The sequence below is a fragment of the Talpa occidentalis genome, unplaced genomic scaffold, assembly GCF_014898055.3.
Source record: "Talpa occidentalis isolate TD23 unplaced genomic scaffold, MPIMG_talOcc4v2.1 talOcc4.12, whole genome shotgun sequence".
NCBI classification, from domain to species: Eukaryota; Metazoa; Chordata; class Mammalia; order Eulipotyphla; family Talpidae; genus Talpa; species Talpa occidentalis.
The window spans coordinates 73,819,951-73,847,754 of NW_023601212.1; the positions used below are offsets into that span (position 1 = coordinate 73,819,951).

Sequence of the window (27,804 nt, forward strand, 5' to 3'; positions counted from 1 at the left end):
AAATTAAATCTTGAGCAGTCTGATGTCTGGTTGGGCGAAAAACACCTGAGCCTGCCCACCGGGGAAGCCCCTAAGCGGAGGTCCCAGCTGGTCCGCCAGGTTCCCGGCGTGCAGCGCGGCGATCCCGGCATGCATTGCGGCGCGGGGCTGGCGACCGGGCGCTCGTTTCAGACGCGTGAGAAGCTCGTCGCCGCTCTGCCACCGTCTACGAGGCGAGGACGACATGGAAGTGTAAGTTAGCACAGGGGTCGATCTGGGCTGTGGGCCAGGGTCCAGCTGCGGCTCCTCGAGCGCCGGGAGCCGAGAGATGTGGACGTGGGGCGCCCTATCGCAAGGCGTGTCGGGTAGGCGCCGGCCCGGACGGGGAGGGCTGGGGTCTCCCAGGGGTGAGGCGGAGAGGGGCTCGCGCTCACCCCGGTGGGCAGGACGGAGGCCAGTGCCGCTGGGCGTGTGCCCGCACCCTTCCTCATTCATTTAGTAGCTAATCTGGGTCTCACTCCCGGCCCGGAGCGAACTTAGAAGATGGAAAACCCCGAGTCGGTCTTGGAATCTGTGGGATAGCTTCGCCGAGGGGCCCTGGACTGCTCGCTGGGAACCCTATTTCCGAGCAAGTGTCCGAGTTTGATAAGGAGCAGTGAGCCATGTATGGGAAGGGGCGGCTTTCTAGGGTGAAGACAGGGCCACGGGTCAGTGTCTGTCTGTCTGTTTTCTTTCTGCTCATTATATCGCGTGCAAAAGGAAGTGTTTGCAGCTAGTCTGCATGTGGGCTTTTACGTGGTGACATTACCTGTAGGCATACCTGCTTTGTGCTTTGCCACCGATTATGTAATGCTTACATTTTTCTTTATGTTCTTTTGCCCCATGTTTAATGACTCTGTACACCAAGTCCTCTCATTGTCCATAGGTTCTGGGAAACTGCGAGTTTGCAAACGACTAATTCCAAAGTAGATTTTCAGGAATGTGATTTCCTCAACTTCAGATGGGGTGGTTTTTATCGCATCGAGGTTATAAAGAAATTGTTATGAATGAAAAGATTTTATTTGAAAACCTGCTGTGCTGTTTTTCAGACTGTTTTTTTTTGTTTGTTTTTGTTTTTTTTTGCTGCAGAGTTTTATTGTTTCCATATGGTCTAAGGCCTCCAGGGTGGTTAAAAACTGATTACTGGCTGCTGTGAGAGGCTCAGGCAGAAACTGGGACACCAGGGCCATGCAGAGGGGCCTAGTTAGTGCTTGAGGTGAACCTTTGAACAGTTATTTGCCCAGCCTAGCCTGGCGGCCTGCCAGCTTGTATAGAGGTTAGTCAGGTGGTCCCCCATCTTAATGAGTTTCACCTCCTTATCTAGGAAGTGGCTCTTCAGGAAGTCATAGAGGTGGGGGTCTGGGAGAGCAGAAACCAGGGCATGCAGATCCAAAAGGACCTGGTTCAGGTTCTTCTCCAAGACCATGAAGGCTTCCATGGTGGACAGGATTTTATCCCATTCCTCTTGGGATGGCTTCTGCATATGGGGGAAGAAGAGGGCCAAGCTACTATGTTGGTTTTGCATCTTCAAAAGACACTTGGTATCCTTGCACTTCTCTTTGGCCATCTCACAGAAGTGACTCACACCCCCCAGAGCCATATTTTTGTGGTTGAAATAGAAACCCAGAAAGATATTGGTATGGGAGGCCCATAGGTGCAGGTTGACCATCTCGGCCTCAGTGGGATAAATCTGGCAAGTGTGGGAGCTCATGGTTGATGGGCAGTAATACAGAAAGCTCAAAAAATGTTTTAATCCTGGGGTGGAAGATAGTGGAGAAGATGATTCTGCTGATTGCAAGTGGAAAAGAGTTGAGAGGGTGATTTGAGCCTGTAAGAAAGGGCATTTGGGGCTCTGTTCTATTCAAACTGTTGAGGCAAAGGACAAATCCAGGGAACCATCTGACACACTGACGCAGATTTTTTTTTTTTTAGCACATTATGTATATGTAACTGAAATGAAAGCTTCATAAAATAGTACTTACTGCTACTGTATGTAGTATGCTTTGGTAGTCTTTATTAGAAATGAATGTTGACTACTAAATTCATTTTGCAATCTACTAGTGAGGTTTAAGCTGAAACTTGAAAAAGCATTCATATATCTCTCTAAACCAAGACATTGTTATCAAATTTTTCCTCCTCACTAGAGCATTTCCTGTCAGTTTACAAACCTGCTTTAATTTATCCGTTTGAAAGAACCCCTTTTTCCCACATTTAATTAATTATGTCAATTGTTCATTTCTGTCACAACAAAACTAGTTAGAAGCATTGTTTATGCCTTCATTCTCTCCAGCTTTCAAACTCACTGGTGTACCGAAATGGGTTGTGTGAAGATACCAGAATCCTCCATTTTGTGAATTCCAAGGGTTTTTTGGGCTCAGCAGATTTCTATGCCAGTAGCAATTGACATAGAAATCCTAGAAATTCTCCTGGCTTAGTATCATGCTCTCCTGGACTTCCTCCTACCTCAAGGACTACTTCCAGTTTCCTTTCCTAGCTCACCCATCCTTCCCTGTTTGGCTTCCAAATGTTGAGGTTGTTGACCTAAAAATGAAACAACTGGTTATTTTACCAGTAAAATTGGCTTATTTAGGAATAGCAGAAGAATTGCAATTCAGAACAAACTATAGCAAAACTATTGCAAAAAACTATAGCATATATATATGTATTATGCAAGTTCAAGATGTAGAGAGGAGAGGAAAGTTATTTTGTGGAGAAAAAGGAGAAAATAGGTTGGGGTTGTTTTCATGGAAAACAAGGGTTCAGGGTGATGATGGTCTTCCATTAGCTGAGTTGCTGGGAAAGGAAGTCTAGCGTGGATTTCTCTTCCTTTTGGGACATGTAATAAGTGATTTTTCCTGTTGATGTCTGTAATTGATCATTCCTTTTATGCCTGTAACTGACATTGAGTGGTAGTGAGAACTCCCATTCTATTTCGTTTTTTTTTAAAAAGATTTATTTATACAAGAACTGGGGTACAGGTCAGAGGCGTTGGAGGGTGAGAGAATCCATCAGAGAGAGCAGGGAGCAGAACAGGGAGATGGAGTGAGGACACTGCTGAGGGGAGCAGCGGGCAAGGCAGGAGAGGTCTGCCACGCCACAGGCCAGGGTTTCTCCCTGGCCTGCCGGGAATCAAACCCGCTCTGTGGAGGCTGCGCACAGCTTCATAGCGCAGTGCTCAACCCGCTGTGCAACCGGGGAGGCCCACCCACTCTATTTTAAATGAGGTTTTCTTGTATATAGTGATTTTTTTTAATGCAGTTTTATGATATTATGATAGGGATATTTTGCTGATGTATATGCCGATGATTCCCAAAAGTGTATTTTTAGTCCTTTATCCAGTTACTTAGGCCAAAATTCTAACCTTCCTACCTCATCCCAATGCCCTGTCATCCCCACCTTTAGGATGTTTTGAATGCAGTTACTTTTCACCATCTCCATTGCTAACATGGGGGTCCATCATCTTGAGGCCCTTGGCTTCACTCTTGAGGCCCCCTCCATTCTGTTCTCACAGCAGCCAGCATGATCTAAAAATATTTGGATCAAGCCACCCCCACATCTAAAACCCTTCATTGACTGCTATCTATTGTACTTAGAGGAAAATCCACATTCCTTTCTAGGGTGTATAAAAACCCTTTATAACCTTTCCTACTCTTTCACCTTATCTTACCTCAGGACCTGTGCAATGCTATTCCCTCTACTTGATATGCTTCCCTCCCTGTCTTCCCTGCTTTTTTTTTTTTTTTTTTTTTTTAAGATTTATTTATTTATTTATACAAGCACTGGGTACAGTCAGAAGCGCGGGAGGGTGAGAGAATTCACCAGAGCCAGAGCGGGGAGCAGAGCAGGCAGAAGGACCGAAGTACACTGCTGAGGGGAGCAGAGGGCGGCAGGAGAGGTCTGCGCGCCCTGTGGGAGCAGCCAGGGATCAAATTGGCGCTGCAGAGGCTGTGGGGCAGCTTCACAACCCAGTGCTCAACCGCTGCGCCACCAGGGGAGGCCCCCTGCTCCCTTCTTAACCCTGTCCTGCAGCCTGAAGGATAGCTTTTTTTTGTTTTTTTTTCTCTTCAATACAAAATAAATCCTCCTTTTTGTCTCTCATAACACCTTGGTTTACTTTTCCCTGAAATAATTACAAGTTATAATAATAGGTGAATGTTTAGTTGTATTTCAGTGCCTTGTCCCCTCATGAGTCTGTAAATGTCATAAAGGCAGTCACCACTATGTGTTCACCTAGAGCTTAACACTGCATCTAGCATACAGTTGGCATTTAGCAAATACTTGTTGTTTTTTTCAGATTTATTTATTTATGTATACAAGAGCTTGGGTACAGGCCAGAGGTGTGGAAGGTTAGAGGATTCACCAGAGACAGAGTAGGGAGCAGAATAGGCAGACTGACCGAAGTACACTGCTGAGGGGAGCAGCGGGCAAGTCAGGAGAGGTCTGCTGTGCCATGTGGATTGCTCCCTGCCCGGCCGGGGCTTGAACTTGTGCTGCAGTGGCTGCGGAGAGCTTCACAGGTTGCGTGTTAACCCCTTGCGCCACCAGGGAGGTCCAGCAAATACTTGTTAAATGAAATAATACACCAGTAATTCATTTATAGATTAGTTTACTAAATTAGTTACTTTCTAATTACTGTGCAATGTAGTTTTCTGATATTCCTGAGTGAAATGGTTTGAATCAAGTTTTTCCTCTTGTAGCAACCTGTCCCTCATCTCCCAAGGAGTCATTTATTTATTGAAACCAACTGAGAATTTTGTGGTTAGCAACTTGTAGGAAAATAGGTTTTCTGGTAGGTAAGACCTTTGAGGTTTTCTGGTAGGAAATGCAAAGTCCCCTAAAATGAAAAAGTCTGGAGACCTAACTTATAGTTCTTGTCTGGCCTCCAGACTGAGCAGTGTGGTTCTTAGGACCATAGAAGAACCCTGAGTCTCTGAGAGGGCCAACCTAGTGCACCTCTTTACCCAGCATCTGCAGTGAGAAGGCATGGATGGCCAACGCCTCAGAGTTTTTACTTTTTTTTAATCACTGACTATTACCTATTGAGTGAATAATGTGCCAGACATACACTAGACATCTTTAAACATGAGGAATATTTTTGCTTTATTTGGTTGAATGATAGAATTTAAAAATAACTGCAGTATGAGTCTGATCCCCAGCTAGGGAACGCACGCACATATGGGAACTCACCACAGATCTCTCCTGACTCGCCTGCTGCTCCCCTCAGCAGTGTATTTCAGTAGATTTGCATGTTTTGCTTCCCACTCTGTCTCTGGTGAATCCTCTCCCCCCTCCACACCTCTCTGGCCTATACCCCAGCTCTTGTATACATAAATAAATAAAAATAAATCTTGAAAAAATAAAAATGATTACCATCACTTGGTAACTTATTTTTCTTAGGTAAAACGATACAAAATATTTACAGCAAAATTAATGTGAGGTGTTTGATATTTGTCTAACTTTGTCTATTGCCTTGGGATTATTTATATACCTGGAAATCTTTGTGTCAATTCTTTTATTCTTGAACTCAACATACAGTTAGTAAATTGAACTTTTCTGTATCTTTTTGAGATTATGTCAGAAATTTATCTTCACTTTACAATTGGAAATATTGAGATTTAGAGACGTTAGCTCCTCTTAAATTGAATAACTGATTAAGCTAGAAAGAGAATAATTGTGAGCTCCCTCAAGAGTGCTTCAGGTTATTAAAAAAATAAAATGCAAAATAATAACAAAAGAACGCTACAGGTTAAGTGGTTTATTGACTTTGAAGGCTGTCTGCTTGTTTTCTTGTGCTAGAGTTTAGTTTTTTAGCACATGACTTAAGTGATAACATAGGTTGAACATAGGTGAATTTGAGCAATTATCTTCGTCATTACATTCGTAAAAGTCAGCGATTTGGCAATTAATACACACTGTTTGCATGGACTTTTTGTGTCTGTGCGTGCTTTTAAGGAAAATCTGTCAATAGGTCATTTTGTTCTGTTTACTCGGGATTCGGTTTTCCAAAGCAGCTGTTTATATCCATTTAACTGACTCAGCAAGTTAAAATAGATTTTACAGGTTAAATTTCAAATAACAAGTCACCTATAGCCCACAAATTTGTTACTTAGGGAAATTAAGTGACTGCCTCTCTGTAAGTATAGATTCAGATTGTCTTCAAAATTCACTTAGGATATTTGTTTTAAACACATGTAAATAAGATCACTACTGTCTTAAATCCTACAAGAGAATATGAAGTTTTGTGTAGTTGGACAATTTCTAGAAGTTTGGATGCTTATGTATCAATATTCATAATTCTAGAAGTTTGGCTGCTTATGAATATTGATTCATAAGCATCCATTATTAAATCAAGTGTTACTTACAGAGTTGATAGCTCCCGCTCATAAGGATGAACAGCTTGTAAATGTGTAATTGACAGACATGTCAGTTCATTCTAGTAACTCTAAAAAATATTGAAAGGAAATGCATGTTATGTACTCAATTTTAAGGTTTTTTACCTTATACAATCTTTGGTTTCACATTTCCATTTTTCTCAGCATTTTAGATTTGAAAAATTTCAAACACATGAAACAGTTGCAAAAAGAGCACAGATACCTTTTTATCCTATATAATACCACTATCACACCCAGGTCGTTTTGAATTGGTATAACCACTGTGGTTAAAATGCAGTCTATATTCAAATTTCTCTAATTACCCCAATGTCACTTTAGCTAATTTTTTTAAAGATTTATTTATTTATGCATAGAAGAGCTGGGGTATAGGCCAGAGGTGGGGGGAGTGAGTGAGAAGATTCATCAGAGACAGAGTGGGGAGCAGAACAGGCAGATCTACTGAAATACACTGCTGAGAGGAGCAGTGAGTGAGACCGGAGAGGTCTGCTGCACCATGTGGGTTAGGTCCTTGACAAGGAATGGAACTCCTGCTGCTGTGGCTGCAGATTGCTTCATAGTGCTGAGACTTAACCTTTTGTGCCACCAGGGAGGCCCCATTTTAGCTGATTTTTAAAAACTGATTCCAGATCTAGCCAAGAATCACATACTGCTGTAGGCATGCTTCTTTTATCTTTAAGAACAGTTTGTTGGGCCTCCCCTGGTGGTGCAGGCTGTTGAGCGCAGTGCTGTGAAGCTGTCCGCAGCCTCTGCAGCACTGGTTCGATCCTGGCTGGCCAAAGAGCAACCCACATGGCGTGGCAGACCTCTTCTGTTGCCTGCTGCTCCCCTCAGCAGTGAATTTCGTCAGTCTGCCTGTTCTGTTCCCCACTCTTCCTCTGGTGAATCCTCTCACCTTTCCGTTCATCTGGCCTGTACCCCGGTACTTGTATAAATAAATAAATAAATCTTTAAAAAAAAAAAAGAACAGTTTGTTAGCTTCTTTTTGTGACATTGTCATTGTGACAAATTACATTGATCTCTGAAGACTATCTAGGCCAGTTGTTGTGAAGTATGTTCCTCAGTTTGACTTTATCTAATTATACCCTCATAACTAGAACCAAACTTTTTTTTTGCTCAGGATTGCTATAAAGGATGTGTCTTTCTCAGTGCATTACATCCTCCTTATTGATGCTGTTAAATAGGATAACTAATTAAGCTGTTGTTTATCAAATCTGTCATATCTTGTTCCCAACAACCTGCCAATTAGTGATGGTTACATAACTTGAGGATAAAAACTGCCTTAAAATAATCCCCAATACACACATTTCATTTAGGACTTCATAATATGTCGATACTATACTTACTGACATTTTATTGACTAAAAGAAGGCCTATCATATATTGGCATTTACTCTATGAGTTTTGAGCTGGGTAAACAAAATTATCTTCTTAATAAATGAATCAGTGAATAAATTGCTTCTGCCAACCAGAATCTGGAAGATTCCGTACCTGTGTAAACATCCATTGTTATTCTGGTCCCGAAACACAGGTTCATTAAAATACACATGAAAGAGAGCTTCCCTCTTTTGAATATTAGTTTGAGGAAAGGCAGATAATGTACTTTGGATTCTTGCAATAACAATATTGACTTGGACAGTGTGGCAATAACTTGGCAGAGCCATGGGCAAATTTCCCAGAGCATGGACTATTCTGCGTGATAGAGGAGAGACCATGATTTGAAAATTAAATTGTAACAGTGGCACCTGGAATGGATCTGTTGCCCTGGAGGAAAAATAATATTTATATTTTTTCCCTAGCCAGTTCTTGGTTACTGTGTGTTCTGTAGAATGATAACTCAATTTTAAGCAAAGACAGAAGGAAGCTTGTGGGCCGACTTCCTGATTAAGTAGGCAAAAAGGATATGTGATTTGATATGTCATTTTCAATTTTATTTATTTATTTTTAAAGATTTATTTATGCATACAAGAACTAGGGTATAGGCCAGAGATATGTGGGGTGAGAGAATTCACCAGAGACAGAGCAGGAAACAGGACAGGCAGATGGACTGAAATATATTGCTGAAGGGGAGGAGGAGGGAGAGGGATCAGAGGGAGGGAGGGAGGTGCACAGGGGACTGAGGTGATGGTGCACAGGTGCATTGGTGAAGGAAACTCTATGGGGACTACACCTGAGGGGGTGGGGGAAAGCAAATATTGTTTAAAAATGAAAAATGTAAAAAATTTAAAAAATTAATTAGAAAAAAAAGAAAAGAAATACACTGCTGAGGGGAGCAGGAGCCAGACAGGAGAGCTCTGCTGTGCCATGAGGGTCAGCTTCCTGGCCAGGAATCGAATTCATGCTGCAGAGGCTGCGGGACAGCTTCATAGGTTGCGTCTTAACCCCTTGCGCCACCAGGGAGGCCCCATTTTCAATTTTAAATGAACCATATGACATACACTAATTATACATTGCTCTTCCTGTGTTAGATTCCTTTTTTTTAAAGATTTATTTATTTATTTATACAAGCACTGGATACAGTCAGAAGCGCGGGAGAGTGAGAGAATTCACCAGAACCAGAGCGGGGAACAGAACAGGCAGACTGACGAAGAAATACACTGCTGAAGGCAGGAGAGGTCTGCGCGCCATGTGGGACCCTGCCGGGGATCAAACCGCGCTGCAGAGGCTGCAGGCAGCTTCGCAGCCCAGTGCTCAACTGCTGCGCCACCAGGGGAGGCCCTAGATCCCTGTTAAACATGATATTCTTTGTGAGCTGTGGTCATTTGGTCCAGGCGGCACTTTTGTGAAATTCCAGCTATTTGTTGAATGTCTGATAGTATTTGGTAAGCTTCACATGATGGTTCGATTATAGTGCTGACATCACTGTGCTGATGACCTAAGGCCTAGGTCTGGTTCTTGTGTTAACCACTTACTAGTTTTGCTTTATCTATTGACTGAAAACCACCCATCTGTTTTACACCCCCCCCCCCTTTTTCTTTTAAATTTTGTACCATTTTCATCAGATAGCCCCACTCCTGGTTAAGAAATAAAGTAGTCTTTTTTTTTTTCCTTGCATACTATGTCCAAGTAAAACCTGTTTCCTGAATTTTTAGAACTTTGCATTGCCTCTTTCCATTTATCCCATCCATTCTTTTTCTAGTTCCGTAGGTATCTTCCACTTCAGTTAGGCTTTTTACTGTGTGACCCTAATAAGTTTTTGAACCTCAGAGTTTCAGTTTTGTTTATAAAGAAAGAATCATAGGGCCTCCCCTGGTTTCGCAGCGGTTGAGCGCTGGGCTGAGAAGCTGCCTGCAGCCTCTGCAGCGCCAGTTCGATCCCCAGCCGCTGGTGAGGGTCCCACATGGCATGCAGACCTCTCCCGCCGCGCCTGCTGCTCCCCTCAGCAGTGTATTTCCTCAGTCTGCCTGCTTTGCTCTCCCCTCTGGCTCTGGTGAATTCTCTCACCCTCCCGCACTTCTGACTATACCCAGTGGTTGCATAAATAAATAAATAAATCTTTAAAAAAAAAAAAAAAGAATCATAATAGTTTCTACATCACAGGGTTTTAATGAGCATTAAGTAAGGTGATACCTTTTTAAAAATGATACTCTCCATTTAGGGAGATCTTAATGAGTACCAAGAGCTATGTTAAACCTTTAAAATTTGTTCTCTCATTTCATTCCCATAATGGCTTTATGAGGTAGGAAGAGTTTGTGATGATAGTATCACGTGCAGTGGGGATAATAGGTGGCATTTACTGAGCATTTACTGTGTTCCAAATGCTTTACATGTTTCAAGTTAATCCTGAAAACAGTCTTACCAGGTTGGTACTGTAACTGACATTTTGTAGATGAGGAAACTTATGCATAGAAAAGTAAAATATCTTGCCCCAATTTGCATAGGTAATGTACGGTAGAGCTGGATTTAGAATCCAGGCTACACTTATAGGTACAATATATATCCATTTTATTGTTTTAGATAGGAAGCTTAGAGAAATTGACTCACTAAAACTCAGTTACCTTATAAAGGGCAGAGCTAGAATATGAACCTAATGATGTATCTGATTTCAAAACTTTTTAATTATCACACTATATTGCCTCTAGATCATTAAAAACAGTACTTTCTGATGTGATATTGTAGATTGGACCAGTTATAACTTATTTTTTTTTTTTTTTATAGAGGCATGTTTTTATTTATTTATTTGTTTGTTCGTTTGTTTTGTTTGTACATGCACTGGGTACAGTCAGAAGCGCGGGAGGGTGAGAGAATTCACCAGAGCCAGAGCGGGGAGCAGAGCAGCAGAAGGACTGAAGTACACTGCTGAGGGGAGCAGCGGGCGGCAGGAGAGGTCTGCACGCCATGTGGGACCCTCCTCCGGTGGCCGGGGAGCAGCCGGGAATCGAACCGGCGCCGCAGAGGCAGTGGGCAGCCTCGCAACCCAGCGCTCAACCGCTGCGCCACCGGGGAGGCCCTGGACCAGTTATAACTTAAATTACATTAACTGTGCTTATTCATATATGAAAGATGACATTTTACCTTAATTTACTTGTTTAGCAGACTTTTGATTACTGCTGAACAATTGAACTCTACCTGTTGAGTTGATGTAGAAGATGAAAACCTTTGGAGTTCTGTGAGGATTCATGAAATTGCTGAAATTCCCAGCAGTGATGTTAGTATTAAGGGTCCCATTTCCGGTGATTCAGCAGTAGTACTTGACCTCCCAAGATGTCAGTAACTGGTAGGAGGCAGATGTTACTAGGGAAAGGATATGCTTGGGACAGCATCTTGTTTCTTCAGGTAATTCTGGCACCCTCACACTGTTCACCAAAATCCCATATTCCCCATCCTACCCATCTACTCCCATGTTCTTCCTGTAACTAACTTCACCCAGATGATTCCTCTTAATTTCTGCCTACATAGACTAGGAATAATGTTAGTATTTTAATCACGTACCTGGTGATGGACATGAAATTGTGCAGTCTGCTAAACTAGTAGAATTTAGGAAATTTCTCAATTTTAGATTGTCCCTGAATTCCTGAATTTGGTGGATCTTGACAGAAGAATTGTTTTACAGATGCTTAATTCCCATGAAGGGTACAAACCCAGATTGATAATAATTTACTTTTCTTTTGCAGGAAAGATGCCAATTCTGCACTGCTCAGTAACTATGAGGTAAATAACTTTAAAGTGGACTATTTTCCTCCCTGATAGTTTGTCTTTTGTTTCTGAAGATTATTGAATTAATTTTGGTTAGAAATATCTGAATTCATCTGGATTTTCCACTTTAAAACAGGACAGATGTCCATGTGGCAGACCTTGGAATATTCTACGCATAGTAATTCAAGCAAGTTGGGAACACTATTTTACAGTAGGCAGCCTTCCCAAGATGGCAAAGATTTTATCTCTTCACTTGGGGTGTCTTCATGGGATGGAAACATCTATTTTGGGACTGTTTTTGTATACAAAAGTTTTCTACTACAATACTTACTATGTCTTTTCCTCATTACCACTCTATCTATAAAGTGATTTTATATGTTATTATTTAATCCTCAAACAGTCTCATTGATATTAACACCTTCATTTTGAAAACAAGAACTTAGTTGACTACTGTGAATAATTTGGTGGAAACTAAACATTTGGAATTTTGGGGCTTTGGTGTGGGGTTACTAAAGAAACGGAGGAAAGAAAGCGGTTGAGAAGGGAGCTATAACATCATCTTTGACTACCTCTATTTTGCTTGGGTCCTGTTTGGTACAATAAAACCATGTGAATGGTTAATGCCAGATGCAGAAAGAACCATTCATACAGTCACTCTCAGTTTTTCATGTGCCACAGTCTGAACTCATGGAGGCTTAGAGGTGTGTTGGGTCTTATATAGAATTAATACAGCTGGCAATTGCTGCTCGTAACAGGAAGGTTGTTGGTCCGGCTATTGACTTTTAGGAATCTCCTTAACTAGTATGGACTTTGTTGGGTGTTTGGGTATTTTATCCATTGGGGGAAACATTGCATTTATTGGATCTTAATGCTACTATTTCTGAAAGGAATGACAAGCAGGGGAAGGATTGCATTGTTTCTGGTAATGGATTATGAGCCTAAATTTCCCTCATTTGTCTATGATCTCAAAAACAGCAAAGAAATATCCTTCTTAACCTTATTAGACACACTTATCTGTGCTAAAGTTTTATAGCATTTTTTTCCTTCCCCCATTTTTTTGTAAACCATATTTCATCACTTAGCTCATAATTTTTCTTTTTCAGGATTAAGTAAATATATTTTTGAAATCAGAGGAGATCAGTGATATGGTGTATGTTAATAGGAAACATTTAAATTTCTTTTATTTATTTATTTATTTTTTTAATAGAGGCATGTTTTATTTATTTATTTATTTATTTATTTGTTTATACATGCACTGGGTACAGTCAGTAGCGCGGGAGGGTGAGAGAATTCACCAGAGCCAGAGCGGGGAGCAGAGCAGGCAGAAGGACCAAAGTACACTGCTGAGGGGAGCAGCGGGTGGCAGGAGAGGTCTGCACGCCATGTGGGACCCTCCTCCGGTGGCCGGGGAGCAGCTGGGGATCGAACCGGTGCCGCAGAGGCCGCGGGCAGCTTCGCAACCCGGCGCTCAACCGCTGCGCCACCGGGGAGGCCCCATTTAAATTTCTTAAGTAAACTAATGAGTTTGCATTATTTGATTTAAACCAAAGAGTGTTTTTAAAATGTTTCTTGAACTCATATTTGCTCTAATGCAAGGGTTAGGGGGAGGATTTGTGGGAAGAGGTACCATTCTTTTTATCCTTTGAGAATTGATAAATTCCTCAAATTTATTTATTAAATTTTGTGTATGTCTTTCCTTAGGTGTTCCAGTTATTAACTGATCTGAAAGAGCAACGTAAAGAAAGTGGAAAGAATAAACATAGTTCTGGGCAGCAGAACTTGAATACCATCACCTATGAAGTAAGTTTAGGTTTCTATCCAAACTACCATTGAGGGGATTTGGTTTATTTTGCCAGTGACTGACCACCAAATCAAGACTGCTTCTTATTTAATAGTTTTGCTATAACCCAGTTTTACTGTTTATAAAAGTTGAAGTTGTTTGGTCGTCCGGTGTTTTGCCAGTTGTGAGGTTAGCCAACTACAGATTTAGAGGAAATAGTCAAAACAACACCCTCACTTCTAACACTAGTTGTCAGGGATCCCCAAGACCACCCTCAGGTTCAATAAATTACTGCACGTACTCACAAAACTCACTGAGGGCTATTATATTCACAGTTAATGGTTTATTACAGGGAATAGAAACAGATTAAAGTTGACCAAGGGAAGAAACAGATAGGGCAGAGTTCAGGACAAATACCAAATGCAGAGCTTCCATTGTCTTTACGTGGAGTGAGAACATACTTTTTCTCTCAAAATTTGTGTGTCAAGGGCCTCCCCGGTGGCGCAGCAGTTGAGCGCTGGGTTGTGAAACTGCCTGAGGCCTCTGCGGCGGTGGTTCGATTCCCGGCTGCTCCCCGGCCACCACAGGCGTGTCCCGCATGGCGCGCAGACCTCTCCTTCCGCCCACTGCTCCCCTCGGCAGTGTACTTAAGTACTTCTGCCTGCTCTGCTCCCCGCTCTGGCTCTGGTGAATTCTCTCACCCTCCCGCGCTTCTGACTGTACCCAGTGCTTATATAAATAAACAAACAAACAAATAAATAAATAAATCTAAAAAAAAAGTGGAAGTGGAAATAAATCCAAATTTATTAAAAAAAAAAAATTGTGTGTCAACCAGAGGAGCTCTGCTGCGCTTCAATGTCCAGAGTTTTTGTTGAGACTCCATTACATAGCTATGCCTGATTGACTTGACACTTCTGAAGATTATTGGTCAGATATTTTGTAGACTGTCCCTTGATTTTGGTTGTCTGATGTTTTCTTATGATGAGACTGAATTTACAGCTTTTGGGAATGAAGTACCAGAGAAGTGATATGCCCATGATACAGGTACCTGATAGCAATGTCTTGTTGTCAGTGATGTTATTAACTTTGGTCACTTGTTAAAGTGCTGGCAGTCTGGTTCTCCATTGTTACATTATTGTTTTTCCATTTTAATTTCTTTTTAGGACGAAGTAACCAAATGTTGCTCATATGCAAGTGGATTAGGCTTCATTTCTTGAAGGGGGGAGATAGCAAAGAATATGTGTTAAAAGCATAATAAATAGCTGTTTTGGGGGAAATACTTTGAGTTTCTACAAATATCCTATTTCTCCTTCAGCTTTTACCTATTTTGGCATTTATTGATGAGTCTTTCCTATGGTAATTCTTGCCTTGGTATGATTGACTGGTGGTAATTTATTTCCCTCTTTCCTTCTATTTTTAATAGTTATAATTCATCTGTGAAAAAGAGTTGTTCTTTCTTATCCATTTATTTCTTCAGTCATTTATATCCACATGGATTAGTGGCTGTTTATTTTATTCTTTGGGTTTCCTGTCTTTAAAAAATTGTGTGAAATATGATAACACAATTATCAGATTGAGTTTTTCTCTTAAGATCAGAAAAGTTTTCTTCTAAAATTTCATTAATTATTTTTCCTGATTTAGCCACTAGTCTTCATTTTGAGGAATTTCTATTATATGAAGATTGACTCTTCTGAAAACATTTGGTTTATAAAAGTTTTTTGAAACAATTTTATAATACTAAGTCATAGCGCTGCTTCCCCTTTTTTTCACTCAGGGTTTTTTGTTTTATGCTTGATTTTTCTTTTTTTCTTCTTTTTTAGACATTAAAATATATATCAAAAACACCTTGTAGGCACCAGAGTCCTGAGATTGTCAGAGAATTTCTCACAGCTATGAAAAGCCACAAGTTGACCAAGTAAGTAAAAATTATCTTAGTAGGAAAAGAGTGACACATAATGAAAAGCCATCCTCAACAACAATATTTAGTTGGATTTTGAAATTATAATTAACACACAACACTTTTATTTATTTATTTTAAAGATTTATTTATTCATGCATACAAGAACCGAGGTACAGGCCAGATGTGGGGGAGGGTGAGAGGATTCACCAGAGACAGAGCGGGGAACAGAACAGGCAGACTGACAAAATACACTGCTGAGGGGAGCAGTGGGCGAGACAGGAGAGGTCTGCGTGCCATGTGGGATTCTTGCCAGCGACCGGGATCAAACCTGCACTGCAGGGGCTGCGGACAGTTTCACAGCACTGCGCTCAACCACCTGCTCCACCAGGGGAGGCCCAACACAAAATACTTTTAAAGTAGAATCATGATCTTATAGGTGAGACAACTGAGACTAGTCATAAGGACCCTTCTAGGCAAGAACAAAACTTAGTTTTTTTTTTTTTTTTTTTAATTTTCATAACCCTTCCCATCAGCTCCTCCCAGCATTCAGATCAACTTGGTTGCAAAATGGGCTTCACAAATATCAATGAAGTCATTTGACATTTGTTTGTATGAGGCAAAAATGGCTTGATAATATTCTATCTGCTCTTTTAGTGCCCAATTATTTTTCTTGGTGACTTTCTTGAATAAGTTAAGCTTGTAGGAATTAAAGACATCATTAACATTACATGAGAAGAAATTAAATGAGAAGAAAACTAACCCAAGTTTTTTAGAATTAATTCCACAGCCGATAAATCCCAAAAGCTATTTCATTCAGAATAATCAGTAATTTTCTTTTGGAGGAACAGTACAATGTTATTTCAGGTACATAGTTAATAAACTATCAGTAAACTAAGTGCACTTCTCCCCTCCCCTCTCTTTGAAGCGAAATTTTATGGTTTTCAGCACATAAATCTTTCGCCATCTTGCTTAAGTTTATTCCTAAGCATTCTTTTTTAGTACTTGTGGTGTTTGAAGTAGTTGAGGGCACCTGACTTCTTATTGTAGTTGAGAATCACTTTAATTATACAAAATCAAATGGGTTAGGAGGAGATTATCTCTGAGAATAGATTAATTTCCGGTGGGAATGTTTCTGTGTAATATGAGGGAAGGGAAAGGTGAGTAGACAGCTCACTGTTTTACAGATGAGTGAAATGAGGTTGAGGTAAGTTACACAGATTCGGGCACACAGTGGTGAGTAACCCAATAATGGATACTTTCAACTTAACGAAAGTTTCATTGAGTTTTTCTGAGGAAGCTGATAAATTATTTTTAGGTTGTGGACCCAGTGGGCACTTCAGATGTCTTTGCCTGGATAGTGAGAAGGAGCTTTTTCTTCTGGGGAAAAAGAACATAGCTGCTCTTCCCCAAGAGCCAGCCAAGGGAATTTTTCATCTCCAGGTATCTTAGAGTGAACACTGGGCTCGTAAATATTTTAAAATGATTTAACACATCCTTAATATATAAGTATTTCATATGTATTGTAAAACAGTTCCATCACCCCAGACATTACTTCATTCTGTCTCCTTAAATCTCTTCTCCTATTGCCCAGTGCCATGCACTGCATCTGTTTTCTTTTCCTATAGATTTGCTTTTTCCAGAAAGTGTTTTAAATGGAATCAAACAGTGTGCACCCTTTTGACTCTAAGAAACTGTCAAAACTCTTTTCTAAAGTGACTGTACCATTGTGCATTAGTCTCAGCGATGTAAGAGAGCCCCATTTACTCCATATCCTTGCCAGTTCATGTATTATTAGTATTTTTTATTTTAGTTGTTCATATTGGTTTGAAGTGGTGTGTCATTATGGTTTTAATTTATATTTGTTTGATACTGTGAATGATATGAGCTTGTTTTGGGTGCTTATCTTCTTTGATGAAGTGTCTGTTCAGATATTTTGCCCTTTTTATTGTTTTTACAGAGTTTTGAGGAGTCTTTATATAGTTGGCTATAAGCCCTTTATTCAGTAGTCATTTATAGTTACTTCCTTCAATGATTTATCTTTATAGTCTCTTAGTACTGTCTTTCTCTTTTTTTTTTAAATATTATGCATAGTAATGTTTCTGTTTTTTTTTTTTTTTTAAGATTATTTATTTATTTATACAAGCACTGGGTATAGTCAGAAGCGCAGGAGGGTGAGAGAAATCACCAGAGCAAGGAGCAGAGCAGGCAGAAGGACCGAAGTACACTGCTGAGGGGAGCAGCGGGTGGCAGGAGAGGTCTGCATGCCATGTGGGACCCTCCTCCGGTGTCTGGGGAGCAGCCGGGGATCGAACCGGCACTGCAGAGGCTGCGGGTAGCTTCGCAACCCAGCGCGCAACCGCTGCGCCACCGGGGAGGCCCTGTTTTTTTTTTTTTTTTTTTTTAATATTTATTTATACAAGAACTGTGGTACAGTCAGAAGCGTGGGAGGGTGAGAGAATTCATCAGAGCCAGAGCGGGGAGCAGAACAGGCAGACTGACAAAATACACTGCTGAGGGGAGCAGCGGATGCGGCAGGAGAGGTCTGTGCGCCATATGGGACCCTCGCCAGCCAGCCGGGGATCAAACCGGTGCTGCAAAGGCTGCAGGCAGCTTTGCAGCCCAGCGCTCAACCGCTGCGCCACTGGGGAGGCCCAGTACTGTCTTTCTCAAAGCAGGTTTTAATTTTGTTGAAATCAAGTTTATTTTTTTCCTCATACATCTGCTTTTGATGTTATATGTAAAAACTCTGCCATATACAAGGTCACAAAGATTTTTCTCTTACATTTTCTTCCAGAAATGTTCCATTTTGAGTTAATTTTGAGGGTATGGTGTGAGTTATGGGTTGAGGTTTTGGCTGTGTGTAGATTTCAAACTGTTTTAGTACCATTTGTTGCAAAGACCATCCTATCTCTGTTTCTTCACTTCTGTTTCTGTTCCATTGGTCTCTGTGTCTGTCTTTCTGCTAGTACCACACTATCTTGATCAGTGCATCTTTATAAGTGTTAAGGTTAGATAGTATGAGTTCTTCAACTTTGTTCTTTTTCAAAATTGTCTTGACTTTTCTAGTTCCTTTGCCTTTTTACATAAATTTTTGAATCAGCTCATTCTCACCTAGAATAAATCATTACTGTTCTTTAGTTTTCAGACTACAGATTCTGAACAAGTTTTCTAGGTTTATAGCCATGTATTTCATAATTTTTGGTACTGTTGTAATTATTATTGATCTGGATGTTCATTGCTAGTGTAGAAAGAAACAGCTGACTTGTCTCACTGAACTTAATGTTATACAATCTTGCCTTTTAGTATACTCCTTAGGATTTTTATATGTAGGCAGTCATGGTATTTGAGAACACAGTTTAATTTCTTTTTAACCTTTATGCCTTTTATTTCTTTTCCTTTCTTCTTGCACTGGCTAGGTCTATGTGTTGAAATAAGAACACCATGATGTATGATGTTGATAGAATGGTAAAAGCAAATATCCTACTTTGTTCCTGATCTTAGGGGAAAGGTTCAGCCATTTATTATTAAGTGTAATGTTAGCTCAGGATTTTCATGGATGCTTCTTACCAGGTTTAGAAAGTTGAGTTTGCTGAGATTTTTGTCATGACTAAATGTTTGTGTCAGTTACTTTAGACTGCGTTGTTCTACATATAACCAGTAGAGGGAGCTGGCAGGCTTCTTTCACTGTGACTGAGGCCTGAATTCCCTTATGAAGCCTTGTCAAGGCCTAGACCATGTGCTAGGCAGTACAGTTTAAGACAGCAATTCCATTTATAGTAAGAACTGCTAAAGTGCTTTTTAATAGGTGATAGTTTTTCTGTGATAGTTTTTCTTCACCATTTTCTCAGTTAAAGTAGATTCAAAATAATAGCCCTTAACTAGTTCAGTTCTAGTAGTGCACACTGGGGCTTTATTAATTTGCCAAAATACCTCCACTACTGGGGCCTCCCCTGGTGGCGCAGTGGTTGAATGCTGGGCTGCGAAGCTGCCCACAGCCTCTGCAGCGCCGGTTTGATCCCCGGCCGCCGGCGAGGGTCCCACATGGCGTGACAGACCTCTCCTGCCATACCCACTGCTCCCCTCAGCAGTGTATTTCTTCGTCAGTCTGCCTGTTCTGTTCTGCTCTGGCTCTGGTGAATTCTGTCACCCTCCCGCGCTTCTGACCTCCACTACTGGAGTTCTTGAGGGTGTGGTAGGACCATGTTTTGTTTGACTTCATGGCTTTATTCAGCAAAATAGTAGCATTGAGATTCAATCAACTTGAAGTCACTTTAATACTAAGTGCCAAGTCATTTTTTTCTATAGAATACTAATTTCCCAAAGCATTTGGTTCTTTAATCATTTTAATTATTGCTTGTTGAAGCATTTAGTTCCTGAGAACTGCAGTCTGGTTTGCAGTTCCAGCTCTCAATCTGAGATCTCATCCCTAAAATTACAACTATAACTGCCAAGAAGAGAGGAAAGCTTAGCTTAGAGACCCAGCTTAGGTAGGTCTGTGAATAACTTCAGATCCCTAAAAGTAGTGACTCTTCTATGCACAGATGACCCTTGGGGCTTGACACTGTATTTGGGACCCTTTGCTACCAGCAAAACTCAGAGTAGGTGAATTAGTATCTGGAATGTGGTTGCCCTTCTATTTTCAGAGAATGGAATACTACCCCCATGTCTTTCCAGTGTTCAACAGTTGTTTCTCCCTTGAACTTACACTGGGAGTCAGTGCTACTCTAGTACAGCCTTTAATTTATCCTTCAGAGAACATTTATTTAGTGCTAGCTCTATCTCAGTTGTTGGGGATACAAAGATGAATACAGTGTAAGTGCTATGGTTGTGGGGACTACCACAGAGTCAGAATTTAAGTGTATTCCTCCATCTATAGGAACTGACACTGGGTTTTAAGGTGACTTGATACAGCTGTTCTTTTTTCTTTTAAGTTCTGTCATCTTTGAGAACCTACACATTTCAACCACCCCTTTAACAATAGGCTATATATTGTCATGTGACAGATGCTTTCTAAGCAGAAGGAACATGATATTCTAAGGTATGGAATCAGAAAGTAGTCTGACATTTTCCTGTGTAGTATTTACAGTTTTAGTTGAGATGAATACTTAGGAAAAGTGAAGGCATACCCAGCTAGAGAGATTGACAAAGTCCAAATTTCATTGGGTTGTAGAGGCTGTAAGCAAATCAGAATCATACCAAACATATGGAGACGGTGGGAGCATTACAAGTAGGGTAATGAGATGACTAGATATTCATCTTTTAAAAAGTTCTTTATTCACAAGAGTGAAGGTAGATTGAGGAAGTGGAGACCTCTGGGCATACTGGCTGTTGTCCTTTAACCAAGAAGAATTGAAGTGGCTCATAAAAATGGTGAGGAGGGGGGTAGATATATTAAAAATACAGTCATTCTCTGCGTTTGAGACTCCCTCCAGTGGTGACAGTGAGCCAGCTACCCCTCTCATTCTGTGTATGGAGAACTAAGTCCACTTGTCAGCTTTTTTTTTTTTAAGATTTATTTATGTATGCATACAAGAACTGGGGTATAGGCCAGAGGTGCGGGGGTGAGAGGGTTCACCAGAGACAGAGTGGGGATCAGAACAGGCAGACTGACTGAAATGCACTGCTGAGGGGAGCAGCAGGCCGAGATAGGAGAGGTCTGCTGTGCCATGTGGGTAGCTCCCTTGCCGGCCAGGAATCGAATTTGTGCTGCAGAGGCTGTGAATAGCTTCACAGTGCTGTGTTTAATCCCTTGCGCCACCAAGGAGGCCCCCACTTGTCAGCTTTTAACTTGTATCCTCCTACACTGTGATCCTCTGAAACCCTTCATGGCTCCAAGCACAGACACCATTTCTTCTGTTTTTGCATCCCCTTAGGCAAAAGTAGAGAATCACTTGTGGAATGATACTTGTAAAGTGTCAGTCATATCTGGTGATCATAGTCTTTTCAGAGGGAAGGTCAGTTTAGTTTTCTCTTGCCTGGGAGTATCATAGATCTCTGCCTATTTTTCAGGGTCTTCTAGAATTGCTACAGGTATCATCCTGAGCATGTCACACCTTTCCTTGGTTACTTGATGTCTACAAAATTGCTTTTACAACCTCTCTAGCAGCCATTTCCTAAAACTGTAAATTTTTGTTTTTCTGTATGTTCACTTGGGCTGTTCCTGTCCTAATTTTCCATTCCTTCTGTCCTTCTTGCCTAAAAATCCATCAGGACTCAGTATACACATGTTTTCCTCTATGAGGTCTTTGTCTTTGAGTCTAGAATAAATGTTTGGGAGATAGGAGGAGTAGAACTGAACTACAACGACTACCATTTCTGTAGAAATTACTCTGTGAAAATCATCATTATGAACACTGAATACTATAAGCAGATGGTTAAGAACATAAATTTGATGGCAGAGGCCCAGCTCTGCCGTTTACTAGCTGTGTAACATTGGACAAATTATTTACCGTCTCATCTAAGTCTGAGGATTAAATGTGCCTGCCATATGGGAAATAAGCAATAAAATGGTAGCTGCTGACACTATAAAATGGGAAGATTTTATCCCTTCTAACCCCCTCCTGAGATATTAAGTTATGTTATCATTCCTGTTTTACAGATGATGAAACTGAGGCTTAGAGACACTGGGTGACTTGCACTGCTTCCCCAGATACGTGGCTGTGGGAATTGTGGTGCATTCATCTTTTTTATTTCAGAATGACTTTTAAACACAATACATATTTATTGAATTGAAAAATGAATCTGGTGCTCCCGGGTCATATTGAGATAGAAATATAAATCGTCCCTTGCATAAGGGTGTTAATTGAAGCCGTTCTTTTTTCTTTTAAGTCTGTCATCTTTGAGAACCCACACATTTCAACCACCCCTTTAACAATAAGCTATATATTGTCATGTGACAGATGATAATTGTTTTCAACTGTTACTTAGACCTTTTGTTAAAATTGGCTTGTCTTCTTTTCTCCACTGGATTATAAACTTTTTGAGGGCAGATGACTATACTTTATACACAATGCATTAACTTTGTATAGTCCTTGTTCTTGTTTACTAAGATAACAGGTTAAATCTCATTAATCTGTAATCTTAATTTCAAAAAGGAATTCTCAACCAAACCAAGGTGATTTGATCTTTAGTTTCTGTATTTCAGATTAAGAAAACATTTTCATCACTTTTCCAAATGAAATTTAATAAAACCATGCCTCTTCTACATTTCTTACAGTCTATGCCTCTATACCCTTTAGAATTCTAGTACGCATTTGTTCCCTTGAGTACAAGTCACTGACACAGGGCTCTCATATTCTCATTCTCTCATTTTATACTTGAAGACACTGAGGGCCACATTCCAAATGGTTCTCCCACTTGTTATCTGACAAAGTGTTCTCTAATCAACTTGGTCAAGATTCAAGATCTTTAAGGGTCTGAGAGTTGTAAATGCTCTGTACTTTTTTTTTTGACAGAGCTGAGAAGCTTCAGCTGCTAAATCACAGACCTATGACTGCTGTTGAGATCCAACTGGTAAGTGCAGGAGGCCTGAACTTGAGGGGTTTGGTTTCTGGGTCCAAGATATAGAAAGGGTGATAAAGGCTGAGAACAGACATGCCAGGAATCCCTTTCTTGAAATGTCTACCCCATTTTATAAGACCTCACCGATTTGATCCTAGTAACTATGGACTTAGGAGAAGTAAAAGACTGGAGGAAATTTAATTCCTTCTATAGGGTTTGGACCTGTGACTTGGCAGCTTTTTCTTTCCTCTGATGTCCTGCACCATTTTGGCCATTGCTTCCCTCTAGGGGTGGTTGCCAACCAGATGTTGTATAATAACATTAGGCTCAACATGACTCTGGTGGAATTTACTTCCCCCCTCCCAGAACTCCCACCCTCAACCCACTCTTCCTGTCTGTTTTTTTTTTCTTGGTTAATGGAACATATGTGTCCTTTCCCACATGCTCTTTTCTTGCTCTCTCTCCTCTCCCAGTTTCCCAAGCCTGGAAGTCATTCTCTTATCTCTCATTCAGTTTGTGCCTACAGTCTATTTCTTGTACCTATTCTTTCTTCTTTCCCTTCTTTCCCTTCTATACTGCTTTGATTTCTATCATCATTCTTCAGCTCAGCTCTGGCAGTGTCCTGCCATTCTCCTTGCATCCAGTTAGGATGCAGCCCACTATCACAGTTCACTTTCTAAAACCACAAATTGGATCATCTTGCTTCCTTGTATAAAGCCATTCAGTGGAGCCTCATCACTCGCAAAGCATAGCATAAAACTTTAGAGTTGTGGAAGGCAGCGGGAAGTAGAAGGCTGAGATGGTTTTTGGTGAAGGTGAAATTGAGATCCAGTGGTACAAACTGAGTGGTTGCTATCTTAGCACGCTGTAGCAGTTTCCTTCTCTTGTACAGGGCAGAGGCATCATCAAGCTACAAATATTAGGCACGCCACTTAACTGCCAGTTTAAAAAAAAAAAAACTTTGGCTGAAAGATTAATAAAATGAAAATAAGCAATTTCCAAAGTCAGTTTTAGCAGTATTTAGCCTGTTGTCAAATTTCCTTCAGAAAAGTATGGCAGAAAATGGTCAAAAATACCTATGATTTTTAGAATGACTTTTTTAAAAAGACCTTTTTTAAAGGGTCATGGATATTTAATGTTTGACTAAAGTTTTTATTGTGTTCCCAGTGTTTGTTTCTGCCCTTCAAAATGCACCCAAAATTAAATTTGAAAAATTCCTTCCCTAATGGGTGCCTTTCTGGGGCAACTGGCCTTTAGGCTAAATATTCTTTTTTTTTTTTTTTTTTTTTAATACCTTCATTATTCTGATGCTTTTGACTGTGTTGGAGATTCAACTTAGGACAGAGGAAAAAAAAAAACAACAAACAAAACTGCAAGAAACTAATTCCTGTCCCTCTGGGTTAAAGATCAGATGTCATTTCTTCTCCAACTTTAATCAGCAACACATGTTATTCATGGCTTAATGACAGATGGAGAGAAGAGATGGGGAGGATTAATGTGACCTCTTCCCAGATTTGTAGAAGTTCTATCATTACTTGGTAAGATTAGCTGCTATTAGGAGTGCCTGCTATATGCCAGACATGTGCCAGGGGCTTTGTGGTGTTTATGTGTCCTTTAATGCCCTCTCAGCATAATCTTGGCTAGTGAGTGACACGTTGTATCTGTTAGATCCAGAAGTCTTTGTTGCTCTAAGCCATGTGCTTTTTACATGGTGAGGAAAAAGGATGTGTGTGGCGTTCCCTCAGACTCTTCTTTTCCACAGCATAGGTTGTTGACATTAATAAAAACTGAGTATGTCCTTTCCCAGCAGTTGGACCATTTTATAGCCAGATTTTTCCCACACTGGGATTTGGCTATCGAAAGTAGCAAATCATTTTCCAAACTTTGAAGTCTCTTCTTTCCAGCGAGGGATAAGAAATGAGGTTTTTCATACAATAGAATGTGCTAAGGACTTGAGAATTTTCCTGTGTCAGTAACCTTGCAGGCATTTATTCTCCCTGGTTTCAGAAGTAATCTCAGCATTTTTTAGTGTTCAGTTTAGGAAGCTGAAACTTCTCATTTTCAGTTGTACCTCAGTCATGGTTTGATCCACAGGTGACTGCCTACTGTATGTCAGGGTCTGTGAGGAAATGAAGCAGCCACGCAGCTTCAGTGACTTCTGCCATACTTTGTTGTATATTCATTTGGAACAGTTTGTGAACCCCATGCCCTCACAGCCCACTGTCTTGAAAGGCACCACCATCTTTGCCTTTATAATTTAGTGATAATAAAAAGTCTAGAATTTGGAATTTTAGGGCTTACAAAGTCACTATAATGTATGTTTTCATTTTGTCCTTACTATAAGCATGAGTTTCCTCTAATTTTATATTAGAGAAAATTTGGAATGTATGAAGGGTAAGTGAACAGAAGTGTTCTGAACAAATAGCTGGAATGTCTATTGCTACTAAAACTTGAGTTAGGGCAACTTAGAATGAGAACCAACCATTTTTAGAGTACAGCAGCCTCATTCAACAGCCACTGAGAACTGTAATAATTTTACATGTGATAAAAATTTATCATTTATGTTGACCATCTACAAATACTTTGGATTTTTAATTTTTTTTTTTTTTTTTAAGATTTCATTTATTTAAGCATACAAGGGCTGGGGTGTAGGCCAGAGGTGTGGGAGGTGAGAGGATTCACCAGAGTCAGAGTGGGGAACAGAACAGGCAGATCTACTGAAATACACTGCTGAGGGGAGCAGCGGGTGAGACAGGAGAGGTCTGCCGTACCATGTGGGATTCTCGCTGGTCGGCTGGGATTGAACCCGCACTGCAGAGGCTGCAGACAGCTTCACAGCACTGCGCTCAACCACCTGCGCCACCAGGGAAGGCCCAGATATTAAAATTTCATTTGCCTGTATATTCTGAATAAGTTGAACCCTTGGGTTTCTGAGAATGTCAAAATGGTGCTTTGTATTTTATTTGGAATCCGTTTCTTCTGTTGGTAAAAAAGGTGAAGAATAATCATTTCATTTACTCTCATGATCAGAAAGGAGTTAGTAAGTTTTTGGTTTCTAAAAGGTTTTTGGTATATAATCCATTCTGCTTAATGCATCTTAGGTTTTGTTTTCTTCCTGTGACTGGAAATCTTGGATGAGATACAGACCAAGTTTTCCTTAAAACAGCTGAGTTTCTTCTTTCTCATCTATAAGCTCTCCAGACTTTATGGCATTCTTGAGACGCTCTGGTGGCAGCTAAGCCCCTCATAAACTATGTAGCAGTAGTGCACACATACTGGTGGGAGGTTGTCACATCTTCAGCCTCTTCCTCTGAGTCAGTAAATAGGTTATCATTGACTACATAGTGGATCCATTATCCACTATAATACTGATTATTCATAGACTTGGGATACTCTATTTTCTCAAGTAGAGTTCAGCTTTTCTCGGGGTTAAATTACCAAATCCTTCTTCCTTCCCCTTCATTCTTTGGATGCAGTCTTTGTTAGATTACTTCCTTTTACATACCGTATGATACTTGATTTGAAAATGGGTTTGGGGGGATTGTTTCTTATTTGGTAGAAAAGTTACATTTTTACTGAGCATTTGAATCTTTAGAAAATGGTCATTTTATTGCACATGATTGGGAGTACCTCCATTGATTCATGATTTTGAACATCCAGGATTCTCTCTTGTGGAAACATTTTTGCACTGATGAATGATTTGCCAGGAGTTTGTAGTATGATCTTGGATGTGTCACTGACTTCTTTGGTTTCTGTACTGTGATGTGTAAAATGAGGCATTGAGACGGAGTTCCTTTCCAGGATTGCAAGTGTAGACTTTCATCTTGGTTTAAAGCCTGCCAGAATTTCTTTCTGGAGCTCCTTTTGATTTTAGGTTCCAGATGTCAGATATTGCTGTGGGAAATGCCACAGACTAAGCCCCTGGGCACCTTTTGCTTAGGAAGGTGTTTGTGATAGATAGTTAATACCCAGTGAACATGGTTAGGTAACATGACTGTTCATGCACTGCTTTTTTGAAAGGTGGCTGATTATATTATATTTATATTCATTCTGTATTGAAAATTAAGATGAGGCTAAAGCTTAGTCTAAGAAGACTGTCTTATAATATGCAGTTAACATCTGTATGTTTAGATTTCCAGAACTATGTCAGAAACCACTCTTCAAGTCAACCTTTGTTGAGAGCAGGTGGGAATGTTTCCCAACTGTCATTCATTATTAGGCTCCTTTTCTTCACTCCCAGGAGATGACCAAGGCCATGTGCTGTATGCTGATTGTAAGTTAAATTAGGCAGGTTTGACTTGAGATTCCAGTTCTGCCTGCTTGCCAGGATTGTTGTAAGGGTTAAAAGAAATGAAGTGCAAGGTGTAGTGCCAGGTGTTGTTAGTAGTGATAATAGTGAGGATTAGAGAAAATCTATAAACTACTTGGCACACAGTGGGCAGACATCAGATGAACTTTCTTTGCATATACAACATATTTCTGTGTTTATATGGATGGGTATGGAACTATTACGGTTTTCTTTGTCCTTAAAGAAAAATGCTAACATGTAGCTCTTGTCAGACTCATTTTGAGCCGTCACATTGACTTTGACTTAACCCAGAATTTGAACTGACTTTTCCCTTCCATGGAGCAAGGTGAGAGGACCTAGAGGTCTGAAGTGGCTCTGGAGTCAAACCTTGAGCTCTGTGTTCCAAGAGGGTGGGTTGAGACGGTGAATAACATGAGCAGGATAGTGCAGTGTGGACCTGGCCTGTGAGGCTTATTTGTAACCGCTGGAGAGTTTTCTTCCCTTCTGCAGATGGTGGAAGAGAGTGAAGAGCGGCTCACAGAGGAGCAGATTGAAGCTCTCCTCCACACTGTCACAAGCATTCTGCCTGCAGGACCAGAGGCTGAGCAGAAGAAAAATACCAACAGTGATGTGACAATGGATGAAGAAGATCCAGCATAAAAGAGCACAGCTGGCCCCAGCACCTCGTGAAGTCGAAACACCCAGCAGCCATTCGCAGGACAAAGAGGATTGTTTATTTGGTTCTACCCCGTATCCAAACAGACCTGGTTTCATGGTTGGGTAAATCACAAAAA

The 27,804-nt window shown here is 40.6% G+C and overlaps 1 protein-coding gene and 1 pseudogene across 1 annotated transcript; one reads left to right on the top strand and one right to left on the bottom strand.

Annotated features, from left to right (window-relative positions):
- The first annotated feature begins 127 nt into the window (after positions 1-127).
- On the top strand, positions 128-27,804 carry CRCP (CGRP receptor component). The gene is made up of 6 exons (XM_037506777.1): positions 128-231; positions 11,521-11,557; positions 13,244-13,342; positions 15,143-15,237; positions 22,677-22,734; positions 27,521-27,804. The coding sequence occupies exons 1-6, from the start codon at positions 224-226 to the stop codon at positions 27,668-27,670; spliced, it is 447 nt and encodes a 148-aa protein (XP_037362674.1). The 5' UTR covers positions 128-223; the 3' UTR covers positions 27,671-27,804.
- LOC119240269 (ferritin light chain-like) lies at positions 237-1,687 on the bottom strand (annotated as a pseudogene).